The 27,090-nt window shown below is 53.1% G+C and overlaps 4 protein-coding genes across 8 annotated transcripts; 1 reads left to right on the top strand and 3 right to left on the bottom strand.

The window, feature by feature from the left end:
- Positions 1 to 23: 23 nt before the first annotated feature.
- On the bottom strand, positions 24 to 3,397 carry SPATA25 (spermatogenesis associated 25). 2 transcript variants are annotated; one of them, XM_003825993.6, is made up of 2 exons: positions 2,275 to 2,555; positions 24 to 1,884 (listed from the first exon to the last, which is right to left on the bottom strand). In XM_003825993.6, the coding sequence occupies exons 1-2, from the start codon at positions 2,327 to 2,329 to the stop codon at positions 1,256 to 1,258; spliced, it is 684 nt and encodes a 227-aa protein (XP_003826041.1). In that variant the 5' UTR covers positions 2,330 to 2,555; the 3' UTR covers positions 24 to 1,255. The 2 variants fall into 2 exon arrangements, with proteins under 2 accessions (XP_003826041.1, XP_063457149.1); XM_063601079.1 differs by lacking the exon at positions 2,275 to 2,555 and adding an exon at positions 3,308 to 3,397 and having other exon boundaries at positions 675 to 1,884.
- NEURL2 (neuralized E3 ubiquitin protein ligase 2) lies at positions 3,372 to 5,725 on the bottom strand. The gene is made up of 2 exons (XM_008951379.5): positions 4,984 to 5,725; positions 3,372 to 3,609 (listed from the first exon to the last, which is right to left on the bottom strand). The coding sequence occupies exons 1-2, from the start codon at positions 5,723 to 5,725 to the stop codon at positions 3,494 to 3,496; spliced, it is 858 nt and encodes a 285-aa protein (XP_008949627.1). The 3' UTR covers positions 3,372 to 3,493.
- On the top strand, positions 4,988 to 13,547 carry CTSA (cathepsin A). Of its 2 annotated transcripts, XM_003825985.6 has the most exons (15): positions 4,988 to 6,113; positions 6,303 to 6,487; positions 6,641 to 6,752; positions 6,998 to 7,048; positions 7,123 to 7,209; positions 7,450 to 7,605; positions 7,941 to 8,032; positions 8,713 to 8,797; positions 9,379 to 9,470; positions 9,552 to 9,630; positions 9,723 to 9,862; positions 11,692 to 11,767; positions 12,444 to 12,533; positions 12,732 to 12,836; positions 13,094 to 13,547. In XM_003825985.6, the coding sequence occupies exons 1-15, from the start codon at positions 6,060 to 6,062 to the stop codon at positions 13,175 to 13,177; spliced, it is 1,488 nt and encodes a 495-aa protein (XP_003826033.2). In that variant the 5' UTR covers positions 4,988 to 6,059; the 3' UTR covers positions 13,178 to 13,547. The 2 variants fall into 2 exon arrangements, with proteins under 2 accessions (XP_003826033.2, XP_003826035.2); XM_003825987.5 differs by lacking the exon at positions 6,998 to 7,048 and having other exon boundaries at positions 5,973 to 6,113.
- PLTP (phospholipid transfer protein) lies at positions 13,487 to 27,090 on the bottom strand. 3 transcript variants are annotated; one of them, XM_008951377.6, is made up of 16 exons: positions 26,832 to 27,090; positions 26,105 to 26,215; positions 25,904 to 26,003; positions 24,676 to 24,804; positions 24,250 to 24,405; positions 22,572 to 22,635; positions 22,423 to 22,486; positions 20,992 to 21,083; positions 19,666 to 19,842; positions 19,524 to 19,583; positions 17,142 to 17,306; positions 16,969 to 17,036; positions 14,560 to 14,602; positions 14,346 to 14,409; positions 14,189 to 14,265; positions 13,487 to 13,790 (listed from the first exon to the last, which is right to left on the bottom strand). In XM_008951377.6, the coding sequence occupies exons 2-16, from the start codon at positions 26,202 to 26,204 to the stop codon at positions 13,668 to 13,670; spliced, it is 1,482 nt and encodes a 493-aa protein (XP_008949625.1). In that variant the 5' UTR covers positions 26,205 to 26,215; positions 26,832 to 27,090; the 3' UTR covers positions 13,487 to 13,667. The 3 variants fall into 3 exon arrangements, with proteins under 3 accessions (XP_008949625.1, XP_014198536.1, XP_008949626.1); XM_014343050.4 differs by lacking the exon at positions 24,250 to 24,405 and having other exon boundaries at positions 26,832 to 27,078; XM_008951378.6 differs by lacking the exons at positions 24,250 to 24,405; positions 24,676 to 24,804 and having other exon boundaries at positions 26,832 to 27,073.

Here is a 27,090-nt window from a genome sequence, read left to right on the forward strand (position 1 = left end):
TTGTCTAGTTTTTTTTTTTTGTTCCATAGAAGGCAGTTTAGGGTATATCATGGAGAGAATAGACTTTAGAGTGTTATACAACATGTGAATCCTGGTTGGTTCCTTCCCTGCTTGATTTTTGTGCCTGGTTCTGCCTTTTACTAGCTATGAGACTTATTAGGATAAGTTACCCCTCTAAACCTCAACCTGATTATCTGTAAAAATGGGGATCTCCACAGGGTATGTTTACAGAGCAGGCATACCTAGTGGGTGCTCAATTAAGTATTAATTTTCCTTCCTTGCCTATGGTCCTATGACCTGCCTTCAACATGCTGGGAAATTTAAGGCAAGAGGAGAATTCAAATGCCTAGGACTTAATATAAGAAATTCTGGCCAGGCGTGGTGGCTCACACCTGTAATCCCAGCACTTTGGGAGGCCGAGGCAGGCGGATCACCTGAGGTCGGGAGTTTGAGACCAGCCTGACCAACACGGTGAAACCGTGTCTCTACTAAAAATACAAAAATTAGCCGGGCGTAGTGGCAGCCACCTGTAATCCCAGCTATTCGGGAAGCTGAGGCAGGAGAATCACTTGAACCTGGGAGACGGAGGTTGCAGTGAGCCAAGATCATGCCATTGCACTCCAGCCTAGGTGACAGAGCAAGACTCTGTCTAAAAGATAAAAATTAAAAAAAAAAAAAAAATTCTGGGTAGGCCAGGTACGGCGGCTCACGCCTCTAATCCCAACACCTTGGGAGGCCAAAACAGGCAGATTGGAGCAGCCTGGGCAACATGGCAAAACCCCTTCTGTACAAAAAATACAAAAATTAGCTGGATGTAGCACGTGCCTATAGTCCCAGCTACTCAGGAAGGCTGAGGTAGGAAGATCACTTGAGCCCAGGAGGTTGAGGCTGCAGTTAGCTGTGATTGTGCCACTGCACTCCAGCATTGGTGACACAGTGAGACCCTATCTCAAAAAAAAAAAAAAAAATTCTGATCAAGTCTTCAAAACAACATAAAAGCAGCCTTAACTCTCCAAGCAGGGGCCCCTACCTCAGATAATTTCCATTGTATCTACCTGACAAAACCTATCTCCTGTCTTAGTGGTATCTGGAGAAATTTTAGGGTCTGGAAGTCCCTGATGAAGGACTGGAATTTGTCAGAATGGCTCAACCACCAGCTCTGTCCCCATCCCTGCCATAGGCCCTCCTCCCAACCCTGTCTGCCCAAGAACCATACGGAGAAACCACCCTACATATCTGGTGCTATTTCATCCATCTACAAGCAGGAGCCAGGAGGCTGGCCCCTCTTAGATCTCACTAGGGGCATCTTCCCAGAGGCTGTGTGGGCATGCGCCTGCTCCCACTGCGCCCCCTCCACAGCACCCTCTGGCTCCGGATGGGCCATCATGAAAGCTTGAGCGGCCCAGATCAGGTCCTCTTCCCGAACTCCTGGGACAGGCACGGTGGGGATGCCAGCGATCATCATAGCGAGGGTGAGGATGCAGATATCAGGCTGGGAGCTGGCCTCCTTCCCCACTGCTTCAGAGGGTACCGGTAGAACCCGTGGTGACAGCCCACACAGCATCAGGGGCCTAGGCCTGCTGGGGCCACCCAGGTCAGGGGCTCTGCTTCTGGAGTAGCCACTGTCCCAGCCCAAGCTCTCCAGCTGCCTCACATGCGGGAATTTGTGGCAGTTTCGGCTGTATTCCTTCTGTAGTGTCTCCCAGCTAGTCCCCCCAGGGCAGCCCCTGGCTTGTGGCATTGCCAGGGCTGGGCCCCCGGCCTGGGCAGCAGGTGCCATCTGCTCAGCTTTCTGGCTCAGTGGGCCTGTTCCACCAGAGGCCACCACCACTGGCTCTACAGGACTACAGAGGCCAAGGGACAAGCCTGGAGAAGCAGCCCCACCTGCAGAGACAGGAATGAAATGGAACGTTATTCTCAGTTCTTTGAGGAGGGGGCCCTGAGGGGCAGGGCATGGGAGCAGAGCTTGGGGGCGTAACTAAGACCAGCCCCAGCGGACTGTCTAGAGGTTGGGAACTAGGTGTTACTCATATCCACACTCCCAGTCCCCAACACGGAGTAGGTGATGGAGAAGCGTTTGTTGAATTAATGAATAGTGAGCAAGCGGGTAGTTATTGATTGGCAAGGATGTTTGGAATAGCTTTTCTTCTAAAAGAATTGATTCTAGGGCCAGCCCCCAAATGCCCAGCAGAACCGCCACCTCCCCAGAGCCAGAAAGCAACTTCTCAGGGGAAGCTGCCGCACTCCCTCCAATTGCAGGTGCCCCCCGCTCACCTTGGCCGGAAGGCAGAGGACCTGGATGAGTTTGTGGAGTCCTGAAGTAGGACATGGCTTCCCCAAAGCCCCGGTTTGTGAGGGAATAGTGATCTGCCGCCTGTCCTCCCTTCTTCACCCTTCTAGAATGTCACCTCATCGACCCTCCCCTTTACACTTGGAATCCACTTTACAGCGTTGACCTATTCATTCTAGAACCTGGACATGACAATAGGATGAGGTTAAAAGAGCACCAGACCAGGAGCTGGGTGTTCTAGGTTCTTGCCCTAACCTTGAACGAGTCACCCAGATAGTTTTGTTCTTTGATATCCTTATCTGTAAAGTGTGTCTGATGACTGCCCACTACCTCATTAGGAGTTTTGAGGATGAAATGAGATCATTTGTATGGAAGCAGATGACCAGAGATGGAAACACAGGAGTCAAGTGCTTCGTGCCTTGTAGAGTAAGACTTCGGGTCAGACCCAGTATTGGTATTTTTCTTTTTCTTTTTTTGAGACAGAGTCTCACTTTGTCGCCATGACTGGAAGGCTGGAGTGCAGGAGCAAGACCTCAGCTCACTGCAACCTCTGCCTCCTGGGTTCATGCAATTCTACCTCAGCCTCCCGAGTAGCTGGGACTACAGGAACCTGCCACCACACCTGGCTAACTTTTGTATTTTTAGTAGAGACAGGGTTTCACCATGTTGGCCAGGCTGGTCTCAAACTCCTGATCTCAAGTGATCTGCCCACCTTGGCCTCCCAAAGTGCTGGGATTACAGGCCAGGTATTGGTATTTTTCAAAATTCCTCAAGTGATTATAATATATGACAAAGTTGGAACCTTTTTTCTAGGGACATACTTCTCAACCCTGGCTGTACATGAGAATCTCTTGAGAAGCTTTTACAAAACACAATGTCTAGGCCTAATTTCCCAACAAATCAAATACGAATCCCTAGGGATGGAATGTGGGACACCAGCACTCTTTACATATCCTAAGATGACTCTAACAAGCAGCCAGCCTAGGGACCCCTGCTCTTTTGCTCCGACCTGCTGACCTGCAGTGATTCTAAACGAAGTGACTCTCATAGGCTGTAGGGGCAAGGAGACCTTCCAGTGATCAAGATGTCAGCATCGGCTGTTTATTTCTGGTCTTGGCTGGCAGCAATGTGGCCAACTTCGGACCAGCCAGCCACAGGTCTGGGGCCCCAGGATGCAGCTGTGCTCTGGTGCGCTGTGGGTCTTCACTCATACTTGCAGAAATCCTTAAGTTCTTTGGGCAGGTGGAGCCCATCAATGGCCAGCCGGTGCACCATGCTCCTTTGTATCACTAGGCGGCACAGAGTCTGCAGGGATGGCACTGTGGGAAGAAGACTGTGAAAGGCAAACTGAACTAGAGGGTGGGTCTGAGGCCAAGATCCAGAAGGTCTAGGTCATGGTCCCCACTTTGTCATTAAATGTGGGCAAGTCCTTACTGCTCTCTGGGCCCAGCCTGCTTCATGGGGCTGAGAGAAGCACCTCTTCCTGAGAGCTACCACAAAGCTGCAACCCTGTTTATATCATAACACTTAGCACAATCCCTTCCCCATTCACTTAGCAGCTTCTGGGGGCAGGGGTAGTGTCTGATTTGCCTGTGCAACTGAAGCCTCCAGCACAGGCCTGGCACAAAGAGGGTTCTGGTGCATTGAGTTCATGAAATGTGATGAGAGGTATAACTGCAATGCTTACCAGGGCTATAATGAATCATACTCAGCATTAAGAAGCTCTCAGTCTGGGGTTTGTTATGCCTGGAAGCCAATAGCCAATATGCCCAAGTCTATGAGCATGTTTCTTTCTTTTCTTTCTTTTTTTTTTTTATTTAAAGAGAGAGGGTCTTGCTCTGTCACCCAGGCTGAAGTGCAGTGCTCAGTGAACTGCAGCCTTCAATTCTTGGGCTCAAGCGATCCTCCTGCCTTAGCCTCCCAAATAGCTGGGACTACAGGCATGCACCACCATGCCCAGATAATTATTTAATTTTTTGTACAGATGGGGTCTCACTTTGTTGCCCAGGCTTGAGCTAGCTTGCTTGCTTGCTTGCTTTCTCTCTCTTCCCCTCTCTCTCTTTCTTTCTTTTTTTTTTTCAGAGTCTTGCTCTGTTGCCTAGGCTGGAGTGCACTGGTGAGATCTCGGCTCATTGCAACCTCCACCTCTCGGGTTCAAGTGACTCTCCTGCCTCAGCCTTCTGAATAGCTGGGATTATTGGCACATGCCACCACACCCAGCTACTTTTTGTATTTTTAGTAGAGACAGGCTTTCACCATGTTGGCCAGGCTGGTCTCGAACTCCTGGCCTCAAGTGATCTGCCTGCCTCCCCCTCCCAAAGTGCTGGGATTACAGGTGTGAGCCACCGTGCCCGGCCAAGCATGTTTCTAAGAAAAGGGCAAACAATTCTCAAACAGGCCCCTAATATCTAAAATTGGTTTAGAATCCCTGCCCTAGGTGAATACAGGAAACACTATCAAAACTAAAAGGGAACTTGTAGGGCATCTTAATCAATCAACCAAGATAGGTACCAAGGCCCAAAACCATGTAGAGGCTTGTGCAAGATCACAAGCAGAGGTGCAATTTGAAGCTAGATTCTCCCACTCTTAAACTAGTGCCGGACGGACGAAGGCCTAGCACATGGGCTACGGAGCCCTAGTAAATTCCTGTCCCCACACTGAGCCAGGAGGGGTCGCTGCCCAGGGATACCTACAGCCATACTCGAGCTGGACAAGGCGCACGCTCTTTGTGGAAGCAAACACGTCCACCACCGCGTAGAGGGGCTGCGCAGCTGGCAGTCCCCGGGCGCTCGGGCCCATGTCCTCGCCGTTGATGATGATGTGCATGTCGGCCGTGCCATCGGGGCGCGGGCAAAAGAGGACGCCCAGGCGGCTACGGCGCGCGGTCGGAGGCAGCACGTTCAGCTCATAGAGCTGGTCCAAGAGATGGCTGTAGAGCCCTGGCCGGCTGCGGCCCACCAGGCGGTCCCGGGGAATGCGAAACTGCTCAATGCGCAGATATGGTTCCACGAGGAGGGTTGGAGGTCGGCTGGGGGCCGCTGCCTCCGCCTCCGGGCGGCCCTCCCGGGGCACGCGGTTGTGGTGGCGCGTGATGGCGAAGACCCAGGTGTGGCCCAGGTTGACCAGATCGGGCAGAGAAAACTCGGGAACGGGGGCCAGACTGGCGGGGTCCAGCGCGGTCAGACCGAGACGCAGATGTCCGCACCAGCCCAGCTCTTTCTCCTCGATCTCGACCAGGAAGACCTGGCCCGGGGCCAGCGGTTCGCGGCTGAAGCACACGCCGTGGGCGAAGCTCTCCACGCGTGTGGCCCGCGTCCCAGAGGGGTCCACGCGGATGTTGGCACCGTGCACCCGATGGAAGCGGGTGGGAGGGGGCTCCGGGCGCGCGAGTCCCCAGAGTGCACCCGAATCCACGGGCTCGGAGGCAGCAGCCATCTCTCGGCCATAGGGCAGGCCAGCTGGCGCCGGGGGCTATTTTGGGCGGCGGGCAATGATGGTGACCGCAAGGCGACCTTGTAAGGCATTTCCCCCCTGACTCCCTTCCCCGAGCCTCTGCCCGGGGGTCCTAGCGCCGCTTGCTCAGCCATCCCGCCTACAACTTAGCCGTCCACACCAGGATCATCTGATCGCGTGCGCCCGGGCTACGATCCGCGAGGCCCGCGGACCTTGACCCGGCATTGACCGCCACCGCCCCCCAGGTCCGTAGGGACCAAAGAAGGGGCGGGAGGAAGACTGTCACGTGGCGCCGGAGTTCACGTGACTCGTACACATGACTTCCAGTCCCCGGGCGCCTCCTGGAGAGCAAGGACGCGGGGGAACAGAGGTGAGCTGGCACCGGAGGCTGGAGGGGATCCCCGAGCCCGGGATCGGTGCGCGGCAGAGGAGGCTCGCGGGTGGGAGCTGGCGCTGGGGCCGGGGCTTCCCTCGCGGAGGCGCCGCCAGCTCCTCCCCGGGGGCTGCTGCACGGAAGCGCTGAGGAGCGAGTCAACAGCCCCTCTGCTGCCTCCCGTAGATGATCCGAGCCGCGCCGCCGCCGCTGTTCCTGCTGCTGCTGCTGCTAGTGTCCTGGGCGTCCCGAGGCGAGGCAGCCCCCGACCAGGACGAGATCCAGCGCCTCCCCGGGCTGGCCAAGCAGCCGTCTTTCCGCCAGTACTCCGGCTACCTCAAAGGCTCCGGCTCCAAGCACCTCCACTACTGGTCTGCCGCCCTGCCTTCTGGGCGGGATTGGGAGAAGAGATGACGGATGAGGGATGGGGGGTAGTTCTGCAGACCCCTGAGGATGCCTGGGAGCCGGGAGGGCTGGAAAGGGCCCCTCCAACTGCGCCAACCCTGCCCTGACCCCCCTCCCAGGTTTGTGGAGTCCCAGAAGGATCCCGAGAACAGCCCTGTGGTGCTTTGGCTCAATGGGGGTCCCGGCTGCAGCTCCCTAGATGGGCTCCTCACAGAGCATGGCCCCTTCCTGGTGAGTGGACAGCAGGGGGAAAGCACAGTTCCCAAAGTAAAAGGCTGGGGAAAGCGAGAAAGGGGCTTTGTGATTTTCCAAAAAGTTTCCTTCCTTCTAAGCCTCCGGATTTTCCTCTATGCCATTGGCTTTGCTGCCTGTACCTCTCAGAGGTTTTACCCACATGTAAAGTGCCTCTCATGGTGGCCCTTTCCCTCCATCCAGCTGGCCCTTGGGACTTACTCAGCCATCTCTTTCCTCCTCAGGTCCAGCCAGATGGTGTCACCCTGGAGTACAACCCCTATTCTTGGAATCTGGTATAGCTGGAGCTGTGGGTGTGTCTGGGCACTTGGATGGGGTGGCATTTAGCTAATTTTTCCCTCCCCTCTAGATTGCCAATGTGTTATACCTGGAGTCCCCAGCTGGGGTGGGCTTCTCCTACTCCGATGACAAGTTTTATGCAACTAATGACACTGAGGTGAGTCTGGTGCCTGCCTATCTGCCCCAGGCTCCCCGGTCCTCCATCCATGGCATGATGCTGGGAGAGAGAGCATGGCCTTGGAGTCTACTTTTCGCTCTGTCATATGCTATTGTGGTATGGTGGCCAGTCACTTCCTCTTGCACAAATAGGGTGGGTTAATGTCATTATCTCTGAAGTTCTTTCCAGTTCAAATACCAAAGCTTCCTGATTCCCTCTGTCTTGCTCTGCCATCCCCAGGTCGCCCAGAGCAATTTTGAGGCCCTTCAAGATTTCTTCCGCCTCTTTCCGGAGTACAAGAACAACAAACTTTTCCTGACCGGGGAGAGCTATGCTGGCATCTACATCCCCACCCTGGCCGTGCTGGTCATGCAGGATCCCAGCATGAACCTTCAGGTGCAGGGTAGCTGCAGGAGGGAAGGGAGGTAGCTTGAGGCTGTGGCCTTACAGTTAGCAAGGTCAGACTGGTCAATGTCCCCATCCAACCCAGCTTCCTGCATAACCTCCCCACCACCGGCTGCCCTAGGTCTGTCTGTGTGCCTCCCACACAGGAAACTCACCTGTCAGGCTGCCAGCTCTGTGTTTTGCATTGAGTGGCCTCCCATACCCACCGGCCTACATAAACCACCCTGGGTTTCAGCTTCCGGATTGCTGAAGGTCTGGGTGTTAGGGTGAGGGAGGCTCTTCCTTTTTGCCCTCTACATGAGCTGAGCACCCTGGGTGTTTCACAGGGGCTGGCTGTGGGCAATGGACTCTCCTCCTATGAGCAGAATGACAACTCCCTGGTCTACTTTGCCTACTACCATGGTCTTCTGGGGAACAGGTATGGGATAGGGCAGTTGGGCAATCTCTGGGGTGAGGCAGGTCACATGATCTCGGGTCTGTCCTCCAGGCACATGATATGACAGGCCCAGCCCAGGTTTATGAGCAGCAGGTGGGTTGCAGAAAGAACCTAGTGCTGAAAGGCCAAAGAATAGAGATCAGTTTTTCTTTCTTTCTTTTTTTTTTGGGGGGGGGGGACAGATTCTTACTTTGTCACCCAGGCTGGAATGCAGTGGCACGATCTTAGCTCACTGCAACCTCCACCTCCCAGGTTCAAGCAATTCTTATGCCTCAGACTCCCAGGCAGCTGGGACTACAGGCGCGTACCACCACACCTGCCTAATTTTTTGTATTTTTAGTAGAGATGGGGTTTTGCTGTGTTGGCCAGGCTGGACTTAAACTCCTGGCCTCAAATGATCTTCCCAAAGTGCTGGGATTACAGGCATGAGCTACAGCGCCCAGCCAGAAATCAGATTTTAAAGGAACTAAGGAGGCCTGTCTGTATGACCCTGGGGCACCTCTTTGGGAGCTAGCTTAGATGACATACAGACCACACCCTGTGATATCTTTCCCAGTCTCCTAGGGTCAGGGAGGTTGGTGGGAGGTGCGGGGTATGCTCGCCTCCTCTGCCTTCCTCTTCCCACCAGAGGCTGATGCGCTTTTCACTCTCATCTCCTACAGGCTTTGGTCTTCTCTCCAGACCCACTGCTGCTCTCAAAACAAGTGTAACTTCTATGACAACAAAGACCCGGAATGCGTGACCAATGTGAGGTTCTGCCATCACTTTGCATGAGCTCTCCCATCCCTAATCCTGAGAATGGGACCACATTCCCTCCTTGGGGACTCCTTGTTCTCCGTCCCTCATTGCTTTCTTGCACCTTTAAGCAATTTAGTGTTCTCTGGGACATGTGTCTAAGTGTGTATTCCCACCACCACCACCTCCTATGGTGGCAAATCCCATAACCTCCGTGAGGGAGAAAGGACTTCTTCACATTTATCAAACACCTGCAATGTGGCAGGCACTGTGCTGAACTGTGTCTATGTAGATTATTTAAGCTTCAAGATTCCCCCTCAAATGAGATCGTACTACCCACATTTTCCAGATAAGGAAACTGAGGGCCATGAATTTTGAAATCACTGTCTGAAGTCACAGTGTTGGGAGGCAGTGATGCTAGGATTTGGACCCAGGTCTGGGAAGATTCCTGCCACTGAGACTCAGTTTCCCTACCTGTGAAAAAAAGTGGGTGAAGAGGTGAAATCCAAGAGCAGTAAATCTTGGGACAACTTGGTGGGGTCGTGGAGAGGCCGGGGATCTGTAAAGCATGGTGGCTTGGTGTATCATTGCAGCTTCAGGAAGTGGCCCGCATCGTGGGCAACTCTGGCCTCAACATCTACAATCTCTATGCCCCGTGTGCTGGAGGGGTGCCCAGCCATTTTAGGTAGGTGCTGCTGGGTGCCCCTGGAGCCAACCCCAGCCCCATCTGGAGGCTCCACACCCATTCCCCCACCTCACATTGCAGGTATGAGAAGGACACTGTTGTGGTCCAGGATTTGGGCAACATCTTCACTCGCCTGCCACTCAAGCGGACGTGGCATCAGGTGTGCAAGGGCGTGGGCTTCCTCCTGGTGAGGTGGGGGCAGGGGGAGGGGCAGGGAAGCAGAGGCCCTGACCCACTGTCTGTGCCTTCCAGGCACTGCTGCGCTCAGGGGATAAAGTGCGCATGGACCCCCCCTGCACCAACACAACAGCTGCTTCCACCTACCTCAACAACCCGTACGTGCGGAAGGCCCTCAACATCCCGGAGCAGCTGCCACAATGGGACATGTGCAAGTGAGGTTCTGTGGCCACCTGTGACTTGGGGTGGCGGGTTGCTGGGGCTTGTGGGCGTCGGCAGGTTTCTCAGGGATCTTCTGTGTAGAGTTTCTCAATGAGATGAGCTGTAGAGGATGTTTAACATCCATCCCTGACCCCTCAGTGGATTGAGAGTCAGCCAATTCATTCTTTTATCTTTTTTAAATTTAAAATTTTTTTGTTTGAGACAAGGTCTCACTCTGTCACCTAGGCTGGAGTGCTGTGGTGTGATCATAGCTCACTGCAGCCTCAAACTCATGGGCTCAAGCAGTCCTCCCACCTCCCCAGTAGCTGGGACTACAGACGCACACCACCACCCCCAACTAATTTTTGTATTTTTTGTACAGATGGTGTTTTACCATATTGCCCAGGCTGGTTTTGAACTCTGGGGCTCAAGTGATCTGCCCATTTCAGCCTCCCAAAGTACCAGGATTACAGGCATGAGCCACCCCGCCCAGCCCCAATTCATTACGTAGCCACATTGGTTGTTGTTTCACAGTTCACTACAGCCTCAACCTCCTAGGCTCAAGCGATCCTCCCACCTTAGTCTCCTGAGTAGCTGGGTCTACAGGCACATGCCACCATTCCTGGCTAATTTTTAAAAAAATTTTTTGTAGAGACAGGGTCTCACTATGTTGTCCAGGTTGATCTCAAACTCTTGGTCTCAAGCAATCCTCCCTCCTTGGCCTCCCAAAGTGCTGGGATTACAGGCGAGGGTCCCCACACCCGGCCATCACATTGGTTAATAACTATTACTTCCGACTGGGCGCAGTGGTTCACGCCTGTAATCCTAGCACTTTTGGAGGCTGAGGTGGGGGAATCACCTGAGGTCAGGAGTTCGAGACCAGCCTGGCCAACATGATAAAACCCCATCTCTACTAAAAATACAACAATTAGCCAGGTGTGCTGGTGGGCACCTGTAATCCCAGCTATTCAGGAGGCTGAGGGAGGAGAATCGCTTGAACCCAGGAGGCGGAGGTTGCAGTGAGCTGAGATCGTGCTACTGCACTCCAGCCTGGGCAACAAAAGTGAAACTCCATCTCAAACAACAATAACAAACTGTTAACTTCCATGTCCAGTCTCCTGTGGCCACCCCCACACAACCCCAAGTAAAAGGGTAACACTGGGCCCAGCAGGGCTGCTCAGGTCCATTTTGATTGGTCAGTGCTCACACTCTACCCTGTTGTATGTTGTGACTCCCACACCTGCTGGCCCCTAGACATTAAATGCCAGATGCATCCCAGTCCTCGTAACAACCAAAACGCGTCCCTTGTATGTTTCTTTTTCTTTTTTTTTTGAGATGGAGTCTTGCTGTCACTCAGGCTGGAGTGCAGTGCTGTGATCTTGGCTCACTGCAACCTCCGCCTCCCGGGTTCAAGTGATTCTCCTGCCTCAGCCTTCTGAGTAGCTGGGACTACAGGCACGCACCACCACGCCTGGCTAATTTTTGTATTTTTTTTTTTTAGTAGAGACGGGGTTTCACCATGTTGGTCAGGCTGGTCTCGCACTCCTGACCTCGTGATCCACTCACCTCGGTCTCCAAAAGTGCTAGGATTACAGGCGTGAGCCACCATGCCCAGCATCCCTGTACCTTTCTAAATGGTGGTGAGTTGAGGCTGTCTGAATCCCAGCCCATCCAGCCCAACATCCAAGTCAGTCCTAGAGAGGTGGCCCCCCCAAAAAGGGGAGTGGAACCCAGCTGTCTGCCTTCTGGGTTGGAGCTTGGAGATAGGAGAGAAGGTCTGATCTGTTGACTACTTTTCACCCCGACCTGGTCTTCCTGGGGCCTGCTCGTATGTTCCCGGCAGCTTTCTGGTAAACTTACAGTACCGCCGTCTCTACCGAAGCATGAACTCCCAGTATCTGAAGCTGCTTAGCTCACAGGTGAGTGGGGAGAGCACAGCTGGATCACCAGCAGCCTTAGGACCCCAGAGTAGCACAGCAAGCTGGGGGCCCTTTAGACTTCCTGTCAGGACAAGGGAAGCTGAAACTCCGAAAGGCGAAGCCCAGGGTCCTGTGATTGGTGGGGTCAGAATTTGAACCTGGGTTTGTCCCCACCCATGCTGTCCTGCTATAGGAGGCCTAGGGGTCTGCATCAGCCAAGGAGTCTTAAGGGTGAGAAGAGCTTCATTCATGCCAAAAACGGGCCAGCAGAGGTCCAGGGTGGGAGGAGACCTTGCACAAGGTGATATAGGAAGCACTGGCAGGGCCAAGTTAGGACTAGGTTCTGTCCAGCACAGTGGTTAATAGCATGGGCTCTGGAGTCACATGGCCTGGGTGCAAGTCCCTGTACTAGCCACATAATCTTGGGCAAATTTCTTAAATATGAGCCTCAGGTTCCCCATCTGTAAAATGGGGATAATAATGATATCTACCTTCACAGATAAAACATTTAGTAGAATACTGGACATGCAGTAAGTCGTTAGAAAACATGAGAATTCCCTGGTTCATGTTATCTAGCTCAGCCCCTTGAATTTCCTGAGGGGTAGGCCTTGAACTAGGGAAGGGCTGGGGACTGGGCTTGTTCCACACCCCTCATTTTTACCCCATCCTGCTTTAGAAATACCAGATCCTGTTATATAATGGAGATGTAGACATGGCCTGCAATTTCATGGGGGATGAGTGGTTTGTGGATTCCCTCAACCAGAAGGTAAGGTACAGATTCCTGGCCCTGGGATAGGGGCTGCTGTGGAGGATTGGGAGCGGGTATGCCTGGGAGTGGCCAGCTGGCTGCCTGGCTCTGGCCCACAGAGGGCAAGTGTGGAGGAATTCCCAGCCCTAAGGTCTTGCTGGTAGCTGTGAGCAAGGATGCAGCTGCTGTAGGCTGATGTCTTTCCTGGTGGGGCAGATGGAGGTGCAGCGCCGGCCCTGGTTAGTGAAGTACGGGGACAGCGGGGAGCAGATTGCCGGCTTCGTGAAGGAGTTCTCCCACATCGCCTTTCTCACGATCAAGGTAGGGACTGGGCCTGCTGAGAGATAACTGGGCCAGAGGCAAAGGAGCAGGACCCACCCGTCCTTTCCCTCTGGCTGCCTTTTAGGCTGGGTCATGGGTCACCATCTGGCCCCTGTATGGGCAAGTTTTTTTGGAGAGGGGTGGGGAGGGTTCTGGGAAGAATAAAGGGTTTGGGATGAAGGAATTGCCCCCGAGTGAGCAGTTATATAGGGAGGAGGGAATGGTGGGGTCAGGAGCTCACGAACATTGCTCCTCAGGGCGCCGGCCACATGGTTCCCACCGACAAGCCCCTCGCTGCCTTCACCATGTTTTCCCGCTTCCTGAACAAGCAGCCATACTGATGACCACAGCAACCAGCTCCATGGCCTGATGCAGCCCCTCCCAGCCTCTCCCGCTAGGAGAGTCCTCTTCTAAGCAAAGTGCCCCTGCAGGCCGGGTTCTGCCGCCAGGACTGCCCCCTTCCCACAGCCCTGTACATCCCAGACTGGGCCCAGGGTCTCCCATAGACAGCCTGGGGGCAAGTTAGCACTTTATTCCCGCAGCAGTTCCTGAATGGGGTGGCCTGGCCCCTTCTCTGCTTAAAGAATGCCCTTTATGATGCACTGATTCCATCCCAGGAACCCAACAGAGCTCAGGACAGCCCACAGGGAGGTGGTGGACGGACTGTAATTGATAGATTGATTATGGAATTAAATTGGGTACAGCTTCAAATCCCGTCTTCTCTGTGGCACTGGGGGTTAGAGGGGGCACTACAGGCTATGAATGTGGGAAAAGAGGGGCTGAGAGGGGTTGGGGTCCTGAATGACAGCTGCCAGCTTGGGGATTGAGGGCTCAGACAGCTGCTGTGGACGGTGGGGGGGCAGTGGACGCCCTGACATCAGCAGGCCGGTTCTTCTCAATCACCTCTCGCAGCCCTTTGGCAAAGTGGAGATCAGCCCCGATGGTGAGGAATCCCTGTGTGGGGGAGAGGGGAGCCTCATTTATTCATTCAGTTATTGAGGCCAGAGTTTAGAGATCAAGAGACAGAGTGTTTGTCTTTCAGGAACTCAATCTAATGGATAATTCCATGTCAAGGTGTTAAAATGAGGCTGTAGGAGTGTAGACTATGGGTGTCAAGGAGGGCTTCTTGGAGGAGGTGACCTCTGAGCTAAGACCTGAACAATTAGTAGGTATTGGGATGGGAGAAGAGTGCTCCAAGAAGTCACAGTGTGTGCAACGGCTTTTAGGAGTCTAAGATTAAAATGGGAGGGGCTACTGGTAATGGGGGAGCTAGGGTCAGGTAATGGAGGGCCCTGGGGAGCTATAGAGAGAGGGGAAGGCCCTCCCTCCTTCCCCATCCTGCCCCCACTCACCGCATGGTTCGTCACCACCTCACGCACAAAGTTGATGCCCTCAGGTAGTGGGATCTGCACCCCACGCCAGGTCCGCTCTGTGGGTGGGAGCACCCCGCTCAGTCTGGGCCCGCCCAGTTCACCCCTTTCTTCCTCCATCCTCACACCCCAGCCTTACCATTGAGCATGGGCATCACCCCAATCTGCAGCATGGTCTTCAGAGGGGCCTGTAATGGGATCAGCTGGGAGGGGCGAGGGCGGAAACAGGGCAGCGAGTCAGGGTTGGGTTTGCCTTTAGCTGCCCGCAGGTGAGCAGTTATATGAGGAGGAGGGAATGGTGAGGGTCAGGATCTCATGAACCCAGCCCAGCCCACCCACCCTTCCCCACTCACAGCCAGCGACTCCAGTGCAGAATGGTTGGAATAGATTCGGAACCTGCGGGAAAGAAAGGAGCCCTGTGGGCAGGAAGCCTGGAAGCTCCCCTTCCTCAGGCTACCCAGGCCTACCTGCCAGAGGTGTCTGAGTTGCAGGCTCACATGCCCACCTAGGCACCTTTCCAAGTGCTACAACTTTCCAGGTATCCTCGGGGCAGTCATTGCTGCCACTTGGGTCTCCTTTTCTCCAAGACTGCTACTTTTTATTTATTGAGCACCTCTTTTTTTTTTTTGAGACAGAGTCTCGCTCTATCGCCCAGGCTGGAGTGCAGTGGCGCGATCTCGGCTCACTGCTCCGTCTCCCGGGTTCACGCCATTCTCCTGCCTCAGCCTCCCGAGTAACTGGGACTATAGGTGCCCGCCACCAAGCCCAGCTAATTTTTTGTATTTTTAGTAGAGACGGGGTTTCACCATGTTAGCCAGGATGGTCTCGGATTTCCTGACCTTGTGATCCGCCCGTCTCGGCCTCCCAAAGTGCTGGGATTACAGGCGTGAGCCACCGCGCCCGGCCTTTATTGAGCACTTCTAACGTGCCAGACTTCTGCTGGTAGCTTTGCAGGTGTTATTTATTTTATGTAACAAAACTTCACATTGCTTAGTTCCTGTCAGACACTAAGCATATTTATTATTTTTTTTATTTTTATTTATTTTTGAGACAGCGTCTCACTGTGTTGCCCAGGCTGGAGGGCAGTGGTGTAATTTTACTCACTGTGGCTTTGACCTCCAGGGCTCAAGTCAGCCTCCCACCTCAGGCTTCCAAGTAGCTGGGACCACAGGCATGCATCACTATGACCGACTAACTTTTAAATTTTTTTGTAGAGACAGGATCTCACTTTGTAGCTCAGGCTGGTATCGAACTCCTGGCCTCAAGCGATCTACCCGCCTTGGTCTCCCAAAGTGTTGAGATTACAGGTGTGAGCCACTGCACCCAGCCAACGTGTTTAAAAAGTTAATATTAGTAAACTGTTTTAAAATACAGTACCAACTGGTTTAGTCCTCAAAACAAGCCCAAGGAGTGGGCACTATTAGGATTTGCACTAATTTATAGATGAGGAAAATGAGGCCCCGCAAGGTTAAGTAATTTGCCTGAAGTCACACAGCTGGAAAGTGTCAGAAGCTGCCTCTAGAACCTAGGGTCCTAACCTACATTATCTCCTTTAAACTTAGAACAGCACTGTCCAGTCAGATTTTCTGTGAAACGTTTTGTATCTGCACCGTCTACTATGGTAGTCACTAGCCACATGTGGCTAATGAAATGTGGCTTAGTGCAACTGAAAAACTAATTATAATTAATTTAAATGTAAATAGTCACATGTGGCTAGTATCTACCATATTGGATAGCACAGCCCTAGAAGGCAGATGCTACTTTTGCCTGTATTAAACACATGGAGAAAATGAGGCCTAGAAAGACAAAATGGGCTGGGTGCGGTGGCTCATGCCTGTAATCCTAGCACTTTGGGAGGCTAAGGTGGGACGATCACTTGAGCCCGAGAATTGGAGACCAGCCTGGACAACAAAGTGAGACCCCGTCTCTACAAAAAATAAAATAGTCAGGCATGGTAGTGCATGCATGCAGTCCCAGTTACTCGGGAGGCTGAGGCTGGACGATCACTTGAGCCCAGGAGGTCAAGGCTGCAGTGAGCTATGATTGCACCACTGCACTCCAGCTTGGGCAACAGAGTGAGACTCTGTCTCAAAAATAAATAAACACAATAAAATAAGGCCAAGCACAGTGGCTCATACCTATAATCCCAGCACTTTGGGAGGCCGGGGCAGGTGAATCACCTGAGGTCAGGAGTTCGAGACCAGCCTGACCAACATGGTGAAACCCTGTCTCTACTAAAAATGCAAAAATTAGCCGGGCGTGGTGGCGCACACCTGTAATCCCAGCTACTCAGGAAGCTGAGGCAGGAGAATTGCCTAAACCCGGGAGGCAGAGGTTGTAGTGAGTCAAGACCACGCTATTGCACTCCAGCCTGGGCAACAAGAGCGAAACTCCTTCTCAAAAAAAAAAAAAGGATAATAACATTTTTAAAAAAGATAAAATGGCCTCAAGGTCACAAAGCTGTGTTGTGCTGAGGTTTTTGTCAAAACCCATGTTCTGATCTTTGCTGTGTGACTGTGGGCATGTTATTTAACATTGCTGGACCCATTTGTTCATCTCTCATAATACCTGCCCTGCCTGCCTCTGGGACATGTGAGAATGCAGAGGAGTTAGACTTTACCAAAGCACTTTGGCATGCGTTAACAAAGACAGACCCCAGCTCTCAGTGGCGTATAGGTATCACTGAACTTTAGCTCAACATCCCTGTGGACAGGTGTGATTGTCCTCAAATCACTGAGGTGCAGGGAAGTGCGCCTGCCTACCTGCGCAGGTCCAGCTGCGTGCGCAGGGCCTTCCCCCGGAGAGCCATCTTGGCGCTGAGACGGGCGTCCTGCAGGAACATGGGGAGGAGGATGTTACTGACCCAGAAGGTCAGTAACCCACAGCCCATTTTTCCCTGACCCCCAGCCAGCAGCCCCCACTCCGGGACCCGTACCATAGTCATGCTGGACAGCTGGACCTCAGGCTGGTCTGGTGGGACCAGGGCAATGGTGACGCTAGCAGTGACAGAGATGGTGGTGCCAGAGGGCTTGATGGTGCAGCGCGGTGGGGCCAGGACCCGCAGCTCCAGCTTCAATGGGGAGTCAATCACTTCTGGGCTCTGGGGGATGAGCAGCAGGGGTGGGTCAAGTCCCTGCCATTTCCTTTGGAGCCCCCAGGGAAGAAGGGGAAGGAAGGCAGGTGCAGCTTCTGTCCTCTGGGGACTCTCATATTGCAAATACAGAGGGAGCTCTGGCTTCCAAAACTCTCAAATCTGCATCTAGCCTTCATGCCGTTGCCACACAAAGAAACAGGAATGTGTTCTTCTCTTTCTGCTTCCTAAATACATCTCAATATTCAGGTCCATCTCCAATCCAGACTCTTCGTGGATGTCCTTTTTGCATTAGTATCTCAGCCCTTGCCATGTCTTCTGTTTTTGATATGGAGTCTCACTTTGTTGCCCAGGCTGGAGTGCAGTGGCACAATCTCGGCTCACTGCAACTCTGTCTCCCAGGTTCAGGCGATTCTCCCGCCTCAGCCTCCCAAGTAGCTGGGATTACAGGCGCCTGCCGCCATGCCCGGCTAAGTTTTGTATTTTTAATAGAAACGGGGTTTCGCCATATTGGCCAGGCTAGTCTCGAACTCCTGACGTCAGGTGATTCGCCCACCTCGGCCTCCCAAAGTGCTGGGATTACAGGCATGAGCCACCACGCCCAAACCCCTTGCCATATCTTTTTGCTCTCTCTCTCCTTTTTTTTTGAGACAGGGTCTCTGTTGCCCAGGCTGGAGTGCAGTGGCATGATCACGGCTCACTGCAGCCTCAACCTCCTCAGCTCAAATTATCCTGCCACATCAGCCTCCTGAACAGCTGAGACCACAGGTTCATGCCATCACGCTTGGCTTATTTTTGTATTTGTTTTTTGTTTTGGTTTTTGCTTTTGTTTTTTCGTAGAGACGGGGTTTGGCCATGTTGCCCATGCTGGTCTCAAACTCCTGGGCTCAAGCGATCTGCCGGCTTCAGCCTCCCACAGTGTTGGGATTACAGGCGTGAGCCACCGTGCCTGGCCATATCTTCTTTCTCTAAACTGCTATGCCTTCTTCTATAGGCAGTGAAGGAATACTATAAGATGCAACTGCCTAATCTTCACCAAACATGATTCTAAACACTGTATATGTGTTGGTTCCTTTAAACCTCATAATAACCATGTGAGGCCGATATTATTACTGCCAATTTTGTTGTTGTTATTTTTTACAAATTTATTTTTCAGGCTGAGTCGTCATGGCAGAGAACTGCTTGAACCCGGGAGGTTCAATTGCGGTGAGCCAAGATTGCGCCACTGCACTCCAGCCTGGGTGACAGAGTGAGACTTTGTCCCCCCACCCAAAAAAAAAGATCTGACTAAAAATTTATTTTTCAATAGAGACAGTGTCTCACTGTGTTGCCCAGGCTGGTCTCAAACTCCTGGGCTCAAGCAATTTTCCTACCTTGACCTCTCAAAGTTCTCAGAGTATAGGCGTGAGCCATCATGCCCAGCAATATCCCCATTTTTGAGATGGGGAAATTGAGGCACAGATAGGTTAAGTAACTTGTAGAGGTTATGTAGTTACTCAGTTTCAGAACTAGGCTTGAAGCCCAGGCAGTCTGACAATAGAGACCCTGCTCTTAATTGCTTAGCCATAAATTGGATGATGATAATGACTGAATTATTTCTTTTAAAATTTGTAATTCTGCTAGGTGCGGTGGCTCACATCTGTAATCCTAGCACTTTGGGAGGCCAAAAATGGGTGATCACTTGAGCCCAGGAGTTCAAGGACAGCCTGAGCAACATAATGAAACCCTGTCTCAACAAAATATAAAAATTAGCGGGGTGTGGTGGCACAAGCCGGTAATTCCAGCTACTCAAGAGGCTGAAGCAGGAGGATGGCTTGAGCCCTGGGAGGCAGAGGTTGCAGTGAGCCTAGATTCTGTCACTGCATTCCAACTTGGGTGACAAAGTGAGACTCTTGTCTCAAAAAAAAAAAATAAATAAAATGTGTAACTCTCACTCTCCTCCCCAATACACAAATAAACAAAAGTATATGTGAATTATTATTAAAGCCCTCACACTTGCAAAGCTTGGGTTCTCACTAATCCTCACAGCAGCTCTGCGAAGGAGATGGGGCAGGAAGGAGCAGACTGCTTCACAGACGGGAACAGCCATGACAAGGCGAAGGGGATTGGCCACAGACAAGAGGCCAGGGCCCTGTCTGCGTGGCTGCCACTGGGGGCCCCGCCTGCACCCCTCCTTGGTCTCACTGGTGTGCAGGTGGCCCTATCCCTGCCCCCGCCAGCACTCACCAGCAGGACAATGCTCCCAAAGTAGGTGGCCCTCAGCAGCATGTCCAGGTCGTGGGGCACCTGAACAGGGGAATCAGGAGTGAGGGAGTGAGCTGTGTCACAGACCTTCTCTTGCCCATCCCACAAACAGGCCGTGACATACCTTGTCCCCCACCAGCGACAGCTGCAGGGCCCCCGCCCGGAAGTAGCTCTCCATGGCAGAGTCGAAGAAGAACTCAGAGAAGGCCACATACACCATCCGCTCTTCCTCCTGCAGCTGGGGCTCCACTGCCTGGTTGGGGAGGCTCCAGTTCCTCTCAGTCAGGGGGAAGAAGGCCCCCTGGGGTGTGGCATTCACAGTCAGGGTCAAGGCAGACTGGCCTGGCACCTGGACTGACAGCAGGTGTCTCCCGGCCCCGTGCTAGGCACTGTGGGGGGATGGTGGGAACCCAGCTGCTGTTCTTGGAGGATTCACAAGCACATCTCTTAAAAGGCATTGGAAGGAGGACACCTGCTACCAGGGGGCGAGCCCATCAGACTGGAGGAGGGAGGGTCAGGAAAGGTTTCAGGGAAGAGGTGACATCTGAGTGGGCCTTGAAAGCTAGAGGCAGGAACAACAGCTACTGTTTACATATATTGTGCATACTCATGCTTCTTTGCCAAGTACTCTAAGCTCTTCACATAGATCGACTTATTTAATCTGCATAACAACGTGTGTTTTCTTACTAGATTATTTCCATTTACATGTTAGGAAACTGGCCAACTGAAGACTTATGCTTAGGGCCGTGCAGCTAGTCAGTGGCAGAGCTAGGATTTGAACTTCAGGCATTCTTTTTCTCTTTGTAGAGAAGGAGGTCTCACTATGATGCCCAAGCTGGTCTCAAACTCCTGGGCTCAAGCGATCCTCTCGCCTGGGCCTCCCAAAGTATTGGGATTACAGGCATGAGCCACTGCACCCGACTGATTCTAGCTCCCAAGTCTGCACTCTGAAACTGCTATACTCCTCTGGGAGACCAAAGGTAGTGGCTACACACTGGCTATGTGGCCTTGGGCAAGTGACGTCACCTCTATGAGTAAGTCTCCACATTCCTAAAATTAGGATGATGTTAGTACCTGACTCACAGGGTTGTGAGAGAATGAAATGAGATTATTTGTATAGAAATTTATGTCCAGCTCCTTCGGGGTAGTTGGGGAAAGGCCGTGCATGAGCAAAGGCCCTGAGGTGGGAAGCCAGGGTCCAATTTGGGAAAGAGCAGCTGCAAAGAAACAGGATGAGATATAAAAGGTGGGGCCAGGTAAGATTAACAGGGGCTCAAATGCCAGACCCAGGAGGCTGAACCTAATTCTGTAGTAACAGGGAAACATAGCATTCTCAGTAATGAGAGTGGCCTCATCAGAGCTGTGCTTTAAGAAGTAAAATCTTGCAACTTAGCAGAGAAAGAGGTCTTGTTAGGAAGTCAGAGGTCATACACCAGCCCAAGCAGCTCACCCGGAAGTCCATGTCCAGGTTGCTGGTGGAAGCCACAGGATCCTTCATGAGGGAATAGTCAATGCCAACAAGCTCGTCCACAGAACTGCGCACTGCAAGAAGGGGCTCAAGTCACTCACGGCTGTGTGATGTGGGATAAGGTGCTTAACCTCTCCAGGCTCAGAGGCCCACCCATAAAATGAGGATACATCCTTCACAGGGTTGTCATGAGGGTCAAATTAGTTTTATGTGGAAAGCACTTAGGGTCTGGTGTGTAGTTAGGTGCTCAGTAATGTTAGTTATTATTATTACTACCACTATAGAGGTTTCAAAAAAATAACTAAACAAGATGGCATGGGGGTGCCGCGCATGGTGGCTCACACCTGTAATCCCAGCACTTAGGGAGGTCAAGGCGGGCGGATCACCTGAGGTCAGGTGTTCGAGACCAGCCTGGTCCACCACGGTGAAACCCCGTCTCTACTAAAAATACAAAAATTAGCTGGGCATGGTGGTGGGCGCCTGTAATCCCAGCTACTCGGGAGGCTGAGGCAGGAGAATCGCTTGATCCTGGGAGGTGGAGGTTGCAGGGAGCCAGGATTGCACCACTGCACTCCAGCCTGGGTGACAGAGCGAGACTCCATCTCAAAAAAAAAAAAAAAAAAAAAAAAAAAAAAAGATGGCATGAGGTTCCTTTCCCTTGGTTTCTCCTACCTCCTCCTTCGCTTCCCATGCCTGTGTGTTAGGTGTGATGGGAAAATACCTTTGCCCCACAGTAGACAGAGGTCATGGCTTAGAAAAAGGGAATTCATGGCCAGGCACAGTGGCTCATGCCTGTAATCCCAGCACTTTGGGAGGCCAAGGTGGGCAGATCACGAGGTCAGGAGATCGAGACCATCCCGGCCAACATGGTGAAACCCCGTCTCTACTAAAACACAAAAAACTAGTTGGGCATGGTGGTGCACGCCTGTAGTCCCAGCTACTCGAGATGCTGAGGCAGGAGAATTGCTTGAACCCGGGAGGTGGAGATTGCAGTGAGCTGAGATCGCGCCACTGGACTCCAGCCTGGCAACAGAGTGAGACTGTAAGACTCCGTGCAAAAAAAAAAAAAAGAAAGAAAAAGAAAAAGGGAATTCATGTTAATTGAGCACCTATTAGATGCTAGGTGATGAAGACAAATGGGATGCCAGTGATCAGCATGCACATATTGAGGACCTTGACAACTATTCTCTCAGATAATCCTCACAGCAACCCCAGGAGGAGGCACTGCCAGCCAAGTGAGGAAACAAGCACTTTGCCCAGACAGAAATGAGCACTTCACCCAAAATCACACAACAAGTCAGCTCCAGGGGCCACATTTGAACCCAGGACTGTTCAACAGCAGGGCTCGGAAGGGGCCTGCTCTGAGGTGCTGCATGACAGCTGCACACCCGGACTCACCCGCCACCAACTCACCAGGCACGGTGTCCAGGAGGGAGTTGAGCAGGACCGTCCCTGCGTGGTAGAGGACAGGGCAGATCTGCGAGGTGGGAGCCAGAGTCAGGGCCTTCTCAAAGTGAGAGCATGCCCACCCTTGCCACCCTGCGACCTGTCGCTGCCCACACCTGCTGGTTGAGGAGGAAGCGCATCCCTGAGGTGATGAACGTGGAGAGAAAATCATACACCTTCCTGTGAGGAGAGGAGAGGCCGGATGAGCCCAGAACCTGCCTCCACCCCAGTCCAGGTCCAGGAGAAATCAGTGACTAGGGAAATAGTGGCAGTAGGAGTCCTCAGCTGCAGCCTGAATAACAGCTCCTCCACGTAGGTTTTCCAAGAACCAGGCCCAAATTCCCTCTCCAGTCTAATTCTCAAGACCTCCTGACCTACTCTCTGGTCCCATCAGTCAAATGAATCCACCCACATTGCCTCAAACCCCCTCTGAGCATCCCCACATCCATTGGCTTACTGATGCCCTCCCTTCCGCCCTCTGCATTCCTACTCTGTGTTTTCCCATCTGAGCTCAGATGCTTCCTCTTCCAGGCAGTCTTCCCAGATTCCCCTCCTCTGAATCCCCAAAGCATTTTCTTAGTCCTTCTCTCCAGGCCCTGATATCAAATGTTTTTTGCTCCAGATAGGCTCTGAGCTCCTTCCTGCATCCTCAGGGCCTGGCATACACTTTGTTTGATGAATAAATAATACTGACAGTGTACCAACACCAGGTTATAATCCATCATCTTCTCTCCCCCACCCTCTTCCAGAACAAGAACAATATCCCCTTCTCAGCAGCAAAAATAAAAAAATAGGCCGGGCACAGTTGCTCAGGCCTGTAATCCCAGCACTTTGGTAGGCCGAGGCGGACAGACCACCTGAGATCAGGAGTTTGAGACCAGCATGGCCAATATGGCGAAACCCTGTCTCTACTAAAAATACAAAAAAAGTAGTTGGGCATGGTGGTGCATGCCTGTAGTCCCAGCTACTTGGGAGGCTGAGGCAGGAGAATCGTTTGAACCCAGGAGGTGGAGGTTGCAGTAAACCGAGATGGCGCCACTGCACTCCAGCCTGGGTGACACAGTGAGACTCCCTCTCAAAAAAAAAAAATTATTATTTTTGTTATTATTATTTAGAGATACCAATTATTGAGAATCCAGTACATGGCCAAATGTGCATATCAGATAGTCCTCACAGTTACTCTTATCTAAGTGGCCAGCACTTAAATATACATTTATCATATGCCAGGTGCTGTTCTAAATTTTTTTTTTTTTTTTTTTTTTGAGATGGAATCTTGCTCTGTCACCAGGCTGGAGTGCAATGGCACGATCTCAGCTCACTGCAACCTCCGCCTCCCGGGTTCAAGCGATTCTCCTGCCTCAGCCTCCCACGTAGCTGGGACTACAGGCACGTGCCACCACGCCCAGCTAATTTTTGTATTTTTAGTAGAGATGGGGTTTCACCATGTTGGCCAGGATGATCTCGATCTGTTAACCTTGTGATCTGCCCGCCCTGACCTCCCAAATTGCTGGGATTACAGGCATGAGCCACCACAGCCAGCCTTGTTCTAAATATTTTTTACATACACCAACACAAATAATCCTGGCAACGATCTTATAAAATAGGATCTTATAAAATGAGGATATTGAGGCACCAAGCTTCAGTGACTTGGCCAAGTTCACACAGCCAGGAAGTGCCAGAGCTGAGCTTTGGACCCAGTTGGTCTGATTCCCAGGCCTATGCACTTTGCATTGCGCTAGGCAGATGAGCTGTGGGGCTCGAAAGGGGTGAGCTGGGGTTGGGGCTGGGGCTTACTTGAAGGTTCCCCCGAAGGCCGCGTGCATTCTGGAGACAGAGGCCTGGCAGGAGACATTGGACACTTTCATCCGTCCAGCGGGATCCCGGGAGAGCTCCAGACCAGTGCGGATGGACACACCCTCAGCTGAGGCGTTGATGTAGCCCCCATCATAGCTGCCAGGGGGGTTAATATTCACTCCAGGTAGGAGCTCAATTGAGTCTTCAGTGCCCCCATGCATCACCATACCTCTTAATAAGGTTTCACCTCTTTCCATACATCCTACCAAACCCTCCTATCAACTCGTATGAAATGCATATGCCTGTTCCTATTACACAGATGAAGAAACTGAAACTCAGGAAGGCTAAGGGGGCTGCCCACAGCCCCACAGCACCTCCAGCCCTCCTGACCCACTCTCCACTCCCCTGAGGGTGCTGGGTCCTTACAAGAACCAGTAGAGCAGCTGTCTCCGGAAGCGCAGCCCCAAGGAGGCATTGGTAATTTGAAGCATCAGCTCCTGCTGTGGCTGGAAATCGAGCTCGGAAGATGTCAGTTGCAGCTCTGTGACCTTCACCCTACAGGAGGCCTCAGGGTCAGATCCAGGGCCAAGAAGAGGGAACTTCCCCCAACGACAGGAAATTTGTCTGCTCCCCTTTCAAGTCCAGGCCTGGGGAAGCGGGAGTGGGTGGAATGAATTCTTCCATTGTCCCTCAAGTGCCCAACTTAGACTTGGGTGGCTCAAAGTTGAACTTGGGTGGCTGAGAGAGGAGGTTTTCCTGATCCAGGTGTTAAAAATGAGCTTCACCCCATCGCTTAAAAGTCTTGTTTGTTTGTTTGCCAGGTGCGGTGGTGGCTCATGCCTGTAATCCCAGCACTTTAGGAGGCCGAGGCGGGCAGATCACTTGAGGTCAGGAGTTCGAGACCAGTCTGGCCAACATAGTGAAACCCCTGTCTCTACCAAAAATACAAAACTTAGCAGAGCGTGGTGGCACGCGCCTGTAGTCCTAGCTACTCGGGAGGCTGAGGCAGGAAAATCGCTTGAACTCGGGATGCGGAGGTTGCAGTGAGCCAAGATCGCGCCACTGCACTCTAGCCTGGGCAACAGAACAAGACTCCCTCTCAGAAAAAAAAAAAAAAAGTCTTGTTTGCTTGCACCCCCTCCCCTCCCACACCCTGGGGTTGCGACACCCGGTCTTTTAATAGAGTCCGTTCACTTTGCCTCCATCACCTAAGCTCCGTCTCACATCTCAATTCCTTATTCCCCCTCCCTCATCCTAAACCATACTTAGAGCCTTCAGTTTCTCCACCCCTCCGATTAACTCCACCCCGTGCCCGAGACTCCACTCTCATCTATTGGCAAGTTCCTTGACTCCACCTTTCCGGTGCTCTTCGGCCACGCCTCACATCCACTGGTCCTGCTTCCTTCTTGGCCCCCTCTACATTTTCAAGGCCACGCCCATCTGCCTGGCCACGCCCATCTGCCTGGTCCCGCCTATGATGACTGGCTTGGCCTTTATCTTTTCGGCCCCATCCGGTTTCTTAAGTCTTGCCTCATCGATTTGGCCACGCCCCATCCCACTCAGCCTCCAGTCTCCCGAGACCCTGAGATTTCTCGGGCCCCGCCTCCACCGCCGAGGCCCCGCCCCGGATCGCGAGGCCCCGCCCCCCACTTACTCAGAGATGTTGTAGTAGAAGTGGCCTTCTTTGCCCCGCAGGTCCGGAATGGTGATGGTCTCCAGCTCTTGCTCCAGAAAGCGCAGCCCCTCCTGCTTCACTGAAGCAGCAGAGAAACCCTTACTTAGCTCCCGTGCCCACTGTTGGGGCGACCCCAACCCCGTCCGCTCCCGTCCGTCCCTGTCTGCCCCTACGCCTTACCCAGCTCCAGCGCCTTGGAGGTGACGCGGATCTTGCAGCCTGGGAACTCTGCGTGTGCGCCTGCCAGCAGCGCTAGGAAGAGGGCCCCGAAGAGGGCCATGGCGAGCGGGCCTGGGGGTGGGGTGGGGTCGCAGGAGTTATCTGAGCCGCTTAAACCCATTCCTTGGACGTCCAACCATAAGTGGGGACTAGCCTGGATCGTTACCCTCCAGATAACTCTTCGGGGAACTTGGAACCAATAATCTTGCCTCCATATGGCAGATGTGGAAACTGAGGCTCAGAGAGGCGATGCGACTTGCGTTCTGGCTCCCACAGGATTTGGGACACGGGGTAGGGGACGTTCCCAGTTCCCTCGTGCTACCGCCGCGTGATGAGTTTGGACCTCCAGGGGACCAGCCCCCACACCCCCAACAACCTCCCCTTTCCTTTAGCGGTGGGCCCGCGCAGGCTTGCACGTTGCCACGGCAACGACTGCACGCGCATTCTTGGAGGGTGGCTTGCGGTCTCCTAGGCCTCGCGCCCGGGGAGGAGAGGAGGTGGCCGACCAGACCGTGGGCTCCCGGGTCTCCCGGCTCCCTCAGGTCCTAAATCTCTCCCATTAGAGATTCTGCCTGGAGCCCCCCATGTTAGCGTTCTCCTTCATCGGCTCTCCTCCCCACCCCGGCTTCAGTGCACCACGCGGCTCGGCGAGGGACTGGGAACGGGATAGGGACGCGCCCCAACTCACTCAGCGGTGGAGCTGGGGGGCGGCGCGGTCACGTGGGATGGCGGGCAGCTCAGGGGATCCGGGCGACGGGGTCTGGCGGGCAGGGGTGTTCCAGCCGCCTTTATAAAGCCGGGCCTCCCCGACCCCTCCTCCTCTCTGCAGCTCTCCCCTCCTCCCTTGGGGGCTGGGAGGGGACGGGGCGGGACGCTGGCAGCCGGGAGAGTGGAAAAGGCTGCACAGAGCCCCGTGACAAGCCCGGCCGCTGTCTGGACTAGTGGGA

Source organism: Pan paniscus, chromosome 21 (genome assembly GCF_029289425.2).
Source record: "Pan paniscus chromosome 21, NHGRI_mPanPan1-v2.0_pri, whole genome shotgun sequence".
Taxonomy (NCBI): Eukaryota; Metazoa; Chordata; class Mammalia; order Primates; family Hominidae; genus Pan; species Pan paniscus.